General features: G+C 35.8%; 1 protein-coding gene across 1 annotated transcript; it reads left to right on the forward strand.

Annotated features, from left to right (window-relative positions):
- The first annotated feature begins 545 nt into the window (after window positions 1-545).
- Window positions 546-3,329, forward strand: LOC131598164 (uncharacterized). Its single transcript, XM_058870792.1, has 4 exons — window positions 546-1,050; window positions 1,220-1,661; window positions 1,768-2,675; window positions 2,782-3,329. The coding sequence occupies exons 1-4, from the start codon at window positions 546-548 to the stop codon at window positions 3,327-3,329; spliced, it is 2,403 nt and encodes an 800-aa protein (XP_058726775.1).
- Window positions 3,330-7,548: the final 4,219 nt, after the last annotated feature.

Genomic DNA, 7,548 nt, shown 5'->3' on the forward strand with positions numbered 1-7,548 from the left:
ATTTAATAGGTATACACATCCTTACCATATTCTCTCTGTTTTAATTGGCTGACTGTTCAAATAACAAAATAGGTATGAGAAAAAACTTTTCACATTAGAATTCTATAGGTGTTGTCTTTTATTTTGTTTGCATGAGGTATACTTAGCAAACCATTTACATAGCTATTATGGAATCAGACGATTGTGAGAGTAAGAAAGCTGCAGCATTGGCAAGAAGAAGGAGGAAACAAATTCTCAGTGAAAGAAGATTTAAAAGAAGTAGAGTTGGTGATAAAGTATTGGATTTTGAAGTATGTTTCAGTAGGAACTATCATCCATCCATTGAAAACATCAGAACACCACTTTCTAACATCACTTCTTCGGTGATTAATCAAAGGAGTCAAAACTCGAATACACATCCAGCAGAGCTTCTAAGGTCATCAACAACAGATAGAAACGTCAGTGTCAATAAGTTTTAGAATCAAAGGCAACGCAATGCTTATAAACTGAAGTCAAATACGACAACACCCAAAGTTGGTTCATGCAGCTCAAATTCAACATGTACTATGGATACCATGTCCCCTAACCTGGTAGCTGCGACATCATATCATCGAACAAAGACAATTATTCAACCAAATACGCCACGGCTGAGCAGACAACATGCTTTCAATTCTCCTGTCAGCCTCGATACAAACACACCTTCAAGTGGTACAACATCTTCCTTTGCTAATCAAGTCTTCAAAAACGTTAATACACTGCAAAGTGGATCAGACGTTTCATCCAGAAGACAATTAAATGTTGGTGCTATTCAATCTATGGCCGCCAATCTATTAAAAAAATTCTCAAATATTGATCATTATGGTGAGTCTTCATCCACAAGCAATATTCACCGCAACACAAGTGTTAATAACGAAGCAGATGAAACCGTTGAAGATGGAACAACGGATGATTCAATATCTGATAGTGATTGTGAGTTCATAAATGCAAATCCTGACTATGACACAGCATCAACTCTTGATGATGAAGAAACCATAGAACCAAACTATGCGCCGCAAAACGTGAAAGATTCTGGTACATATGTATAGATATATGTAACACTTTATTTTATACTTCAAACTAACTAATGTGATTTGATTCCTGTAAGCCATGCCATATTCAATGCTGCAGTCATGAAACATCTATAGTTGTGACTATTTTATTCCAAATTATAACTTGCTTCGTGTTTGTTTGAATAAAACAGGCTACTCTGATATCGGTGATCCAATTGTCGAATGCATACATTGTGGAGCACTGATGTGGTATCAAGAGAATACAGACAAACGAAAACATAGTGTTGTACCCAAATTCCAATTATGTTGTGGAAATGGTAAAGTTGTGTTGCCGCTTTTGAATGAACCGCCACTGTTACTAAAGCATCTATTGTCTGATGATAATGATTCAGACTGTATAAACTATCAGCAGTATTGCAGATTGTACAACATTATGTTTGCCTTTACGTCACCCGGAGTGAAGTTTGACAATAGATACCAATCGGCAGGAGGACCGCCTAACATAAGGATACATGGACAGATTTGCCATAGAATTGGGAGCATGCTCCCTTTAGATGGAGAAACACCAAAATTTGCACAGCTTTATATTTATGACACTGATAATGAAATCCATCATAGAATGGAAGGAATAGGGTAATGTCTGAATTCTTCCTTTGTTTTATGACATTATTCTGTTTTACCTTCTTCTATATAAGTTCATAATGCATGTACACTAACTGTTTTATAAAATGTGTTTCAGTCATAATCCTAATGTGAATCCAGAAACGGTTGGAAAATTGAAACTTATGCTTGATGAGTTCAACACACATGCTAAAACATTTAGGATGGCAGCAGATCGACTAAAAGATTCTCATGTACCCGATCTAAAATTGAAATTAATCGCCGATCGATCCAAGGACGGAAGAGTTTATAATCAACCAACAGTTTCTGAAGTTGTCGCACTTATCGTTGGTGATGTTGATACAGGATCTAAGAGACATATTATACTTGAGAGACAGAGTGGGAGGCTGAAAAGGATAAGTGAGTTTCATCCAAGTTATCTTGCTTTACAATATCCACTTTTGTTTCCATATGGCGAAGATGGTTTTAGAATCGGTATTCTACACAGGGAAACAAAAGCAAAGAAAAAGAAGAATAAACTTACTATCAGAGAATGGCTTACGTTTCGGATTCAAACCAGAACAGCCGAAGCACACACACTTTTGATGTCCAGAAGGCTTTTTCAGCAATTTTTGGTTGATGGTTTCACCATGATGGAGTCTCAAAGGTTGAATTACATACGCAAGCACCAGAAAAAACTAAGAGTTTCAAAATACAATAATTTGAATGGTCCAGAACAGAATCAGAACTCTCAAGGAGCAAACAAGGGTAAGAGGGTTGTTTTACCATCAACTTATGTTGGAAGTCGAAGATACATGGAGCAATTGTATTTTGATGGAATGGCTATTTGTAGTCATATTGGTTTTCCTGACCTTTTTATCACATTTACATGCAATCCAATGTGGCCCGAAGTCAAAAGACTGTTTCACCCAATGAGGTTGCAGCCCCATGATCGTCCCGACATTATATCAAGAGTTTTTAAAATTAAGTTGGATGAGTTGTTGTTTGATTTGACTAAGAAGCATGTCTTAGGGAGAGTGGTTGCATGTAAGTCATATTATTAATTTCATGCCGTCAAACTATGATTTATGTTTATCACTTCTATTTAAAACCTCATATAATAATAAGCTCTCATTGCTATAATTTTATGCAGATATATACACTGTTGAGTTTAAAAAGAGGGGTTTACCACATGCTCATATTTTGCTATTCATGCATCCGCAAAGCAAGTATCCCACTCCTGAGGACATAAACAACATCATTTCAACAGAGATACCATCAAAAGAAGATGATGTGGAATTGTATAATCTGGTGAAGAGACACATGATTCACGGTCCGTGTGGTTTGGCAAACATGCTGTCACCTTGCATGAAAGACGCAAAATGCTCTAAATTCTTTCCAAAAAAATGGCAGCCTCAGACCGTAGTTGATCAGGATGGATATCCTGTGTACCGAAGGAGGGATACTGGAAACACTGTTACGATAAAAAATGTTGTTCTTGATAACAGATCTGTTGTTCCTCACAATCCATATTTGTTGAAGAAATTTCAAGCTCACATTAATATGGAATGGTGTAATCAAGGTACTTCGGTTAAGTACTTATTTAAATATATAAAAAAGGGGTATGACAGGATTACCGCTGCTGTCGTAGGAGACAACGACAGTCCTTTGACCGCTAAAAATGTCGATGAAATCAAGTAGTATCTTGATTGTAGATATGTCTCACCAAGCGAAGCATGTTGGAGAATATTTTCTTTTCCCATTCATGGAAGGTCTCCTGCAGTAGAAAGATTATATTTTCATCTTGAGAGCGATAATTCGGTATATTATACAGATTACGAACTGATAGATGAGGTTCTTGAAAAATCAAGTGTGAAGGAATCAATGTTGTCATACCCCAAAATTTGCCCATACTATTTCTCTTGTACAAATGCAAATCAAAGTTCAAAGCTTCATAGACACTTTCTCCTATACAAAGGCTCTGAACTAGGGTTTGGTTCATTCAAAGGAAAATCAGTAAATCAATGGTTCCAAGACATCTCATATGGCTCAACATATCCCACATTACCTCCATGACAAGTATCAAGGCCTATCTCAAAGTTCTGGTCATTCAAAAGTTCAGAAAGTCAACAATCGACTAGTTGACCTAAAAAGTCAACTGTGGTCAAAGCAAAGTCAAAACTCTTGATTTTTTGTCAACATCCTCATGTTGAAGTATCGTTCACCATTTGATAAAAAATTGATCATGGTTCATCAAGGAATGATAAAAAATCAACAAATCAAAAAGTTTCTAAATCAGGGTTTTGTATAGGAAAAGTCAACTAAACTTTGACCAGCCATAACTTTCACATGGAACATCCAAAATTTTCCATCCAAAGCTCATCTTGAAGGAAATTTGATTCTCTACAATATTTTCTCTCACATGCCAAGTCCATAAATGCTTCATTTGAGAGATATGGACCAAAACATTATAGGTCCTTTCAAAAGTCAACAAAAAGTCACATTTTTCAAAAGGATATAAAATGAGCATGGAAAATAATTTTGATATGAGACCAAAGACACTGGTTAGAGGACTCTCTAAGGTTTCTAAAAAGTCCTAGAACACTTCCATACCTCAAAAATTGAGAGAGATGGGCCTTGTCAAAGCTGGGCTATTTTGGAGGGAAAAATGTGAAAGAAATGAATTATTTTACAAAAGGACCCAATCTTTTTTGATTCAATCTTGCTTCCCAAGTCATCTAAAAGATCCAAGACCAATGCCACGAAATTTTGATGATTATTTGATTTTCTATTGAATTTTTATTTATTAAAATATGATTAAATCAAATAAATCAAAGAAAATTGAAGAGATTTGATTTAATTATATTTTTCAGTCCATCCAATCTTCAATAATATCCCACAAATCATTAAAAATTCGTGCTAAGAAGAATTGGAAAGATTGAATCAAATTTTGGCCATAATTAGTAATATTTTTCAATCAAATTTTGCCAAATTGCCAATCATTGATTCAAGGGATTTTTCTCATTATTTTCTAACCTAATACAATCCTATAAATACCCCAAGAAACTCAGAAGCAAGGGTTCACGTTTTGCAGCCAAGAATACCAAGGATAGAGCTTGAATTTTTTCTTAAAAAACTCAAACTCGGTTTCAAGAATTAGTGGGGTTCTAAAGAGATCTGAGCATTGCTATACGATCCTCAAGCATTCCTGAAGCATCTCTGATCATCCTCAAGCCAAGACGCGCTACAAATCGCCCACTGTAAGTCGAATTCTGAGCCTTTAAATTTTGAATCGGGATCGATCATGCACACATATTTAATGTGTTCTTGGTGCATATTCATATTTATCTTGCTTCTCTGAATGATTCTGGAGGTTTAATTGTATTCTCATGCTGTTTTGACCGTAACATCATTGTTAGGGTTTTTAGATTCTATTTAGGGCTTTTTAATACAGGTGAAATTAGGGCTAATCTTGCTCACTAGAGGACTCGTCGCATCTGGACGATTACAAAGGTGTACTCGCGAAAATTTTTTGTTGTGTTTTGGGTGCTGCTTGTTTTCGCAGGTGTAAAAAGTACGAACATATTATAGTGCTTTTAAAAAGAGCGCTGTAGAAAAGCTTCTGCAGATTTCTAAGGAAGGGGACGAAGGCGTGGCAGCGTCTGATAGGCCAGTTTGAATTGGTTTTTGGCGCGCGCAGATTTGGGAATGATGTGGGATCTAGTGCAGTCACGTCCACACACGTTTGATGCTCCCTCAGCGTTCCACCATCAGATCTCACGCTCTTACAATCCAACGCATCCAGACCTGCAGGTGCACCATGTTCCCACGCGCGCTGCCACACCAGATCATAGCTAAGTTTTTGCAATTTTTTTTAATTTTAATCATATAACTTGTTTTTCTTATATATATATATATATATATATATATATATATATATATATATATATATATATCATTATAAATATTTTCTTTTTCTTATTAACAATAACTATTTATTTTCTTTTTTTATAATAATAATTATTTATTTATTATATTTCCTTTTAATTTTAAAATAAATATTAATTATTTACTTATTATATTTTCTTTTAATTATTTACTTAAACCTTAAAAAAATCATAACTATTTTATTTGATTCATAAAAAATTTCATAAAAATCCATAAAAATTCATGAAGAATATTTTCGCACTAGATCTTAATTTTTTATCCCGATTTAATTAATTAGGTCGTGAGACCAATAATTAATTAAATCGTTTGTGATTTTCTTATTTACATTCGTACCCTAATCAGGGTTTACGAAGATCATGCCCTACACTGAATATTTCTTTTGTGCCTTTTCAGGGTTATCAAGATGGTTCCTTCCGACTATGCGCTCGATCAAGACTCAAAGCTAAGTACCCTATTTTATTTTTTAAAAAGTCTATTTTGTTTCCTTTTGATTTTAGGGTTTGTCTTGCCTTCATTCTTCTGCCTTTGCCATTTTTCAGGGTTAACCCCGAGGCTTCCCGCCAACCATATCAGATCAAATTCAAAGCTGAGTCTTTATTTATCGATTTTAATTTCATTTGTCTTTTTTATGATTAGGGTTAGTCGTATTTGCCTCCGAACCGATAATGCACTCACCCTTTCTTTGTTTATTTTTTCTTTTTCAACCTTCAGGGTTTGTTAATTGCCAAAGCTACGAGTATCGGTAACCCTAAACCCTAACTCTATTATATTTTTTGCTTTTTTTAATTATATCCCGCTGGTTTCAATTCCCCTCTCCTCCGCTGGTTACAATTTCCCTTCCCCATTTTTACTGTTAATATTTATTGCGTGGTTAGTAATCCTAGGGAGTGCAAGTCTTGAACTGAATTAGAATGACTTAATTATATATGATAATATATTCTGAATATTAATCACGTGATTGTTGCACACACGCACTTTTGGGGTAACCTCTCTGTTGCCTGTTGCTTTGTTGCCTGTTGCTTTGTGTTTTTTTTTTGCAGAATAGCCAGTCCCTCGAATATGAGGATACCTCAGCCATGTTGCCTCGATTAAAGATCATGGTCCCTAATGATGCTGCCTTCAATAAGCATGATCTTGACCCTCGGAAGTTTCCTACGAAAAGGCTGAGGTATTCTCTGGCTGCCTACAAAAAAAGGCTATTCTGATCCTTCCCCTTAGACTACCTGCCTCTCTATGGCATGGGTCAGTCTTATGGCGAACGATAATGCGATGACCCTTCAACCTCCAAACGAAAGGCTTCCTGCCCTCTCATGGCAAGGATAGACCCTTTCATCCTGAAAGGCTAAAAGAGACCTATCATCTAAGTTTGAGGTAATTGCCCTTAATTGCTTTGCCTTGCTCTAAATTTTTCATATTCTTTTTCATAATTCTTCAAAAGTGGCTACGCTCATTTACGAGCTAAAGTCCACATCTTTTTCTTCTACACTTCTTTTCAAAGTAAGCAAAGCAATTAAGAGCCCATGGGAAACCATGGATGCAAAGGGTGCCTTACACCTTCCCTTTGCATAATAACCCCCCGAACCTGTTTTCTTTTAAAAAGGTTTTTTCTGTTTCTTTTAGCCTTTCTAACTTGTTTGGATAAAATAAAAGTCGGTGGCGACTCTTGCTTAACCGCGACATCTCGATAAAAAGTCAGTTCACCGTATTATAGAACTGGCGACTCTGCTGGGGATAAATTTCGATAAAAGAGGGGTTACCTTAAAAGTTTAGGATTCACCTTAAATGTTTTCTATTGTTTGCTTTGTTTGCTTTAATTTTGCATGGCTGTTTTGAGTATTCTGCTGTGTGAAAGATCCTAACCCGGATCTGAGTACCTTAGGTAAATGGCATGAGATCAATGAGACTGCACAGCGTATACTGATGTGGTTGATCTGATGGCCATTGTTAGTGTGACACATTGGTTTGTCCTGGT

The sequence above is a fragment of the Vicia villosa genome, linkage group LG4, assembly GCF_029867415.1.
Source record: "Vicia villosa cultivar HV-30 ecotype Madison, WI linkage group LG4, Vvil1.0, whole genome shotgun sequence".
In the NCBI taxonomy this organism is placed as follows: Eukaryota; Viridiplantae; Streptophyta; class Magnoliopsida; order Fabales; family Fabaceae; genus Vicia; species Vicia villosa.

Excerpts from the sequence above, each read along its gene's own strand:
- LOC131598164 (XM_058870792.1), top strand. The coding sequence starts at position 546 with ATGGATACCATGTCCCCTAACCTGGTAGCTGCGACATCATATCATCGA. Across the intron at positions 1,662-1,767 it reads CATAGAATGGAAGGAATAGG|TCATAATCCTAATGTGAATC; the intron begins GTAATGTCTGAA and ends AATGTGTTTCAG. Across the intron at positions 2,676-2,781 it reads CTTAGGGAGAGTGGTTGCAT|ATATATACACTGTTGAGTTT; the intron begins GTAAGTCATATT and ends AATTTTATGCAG.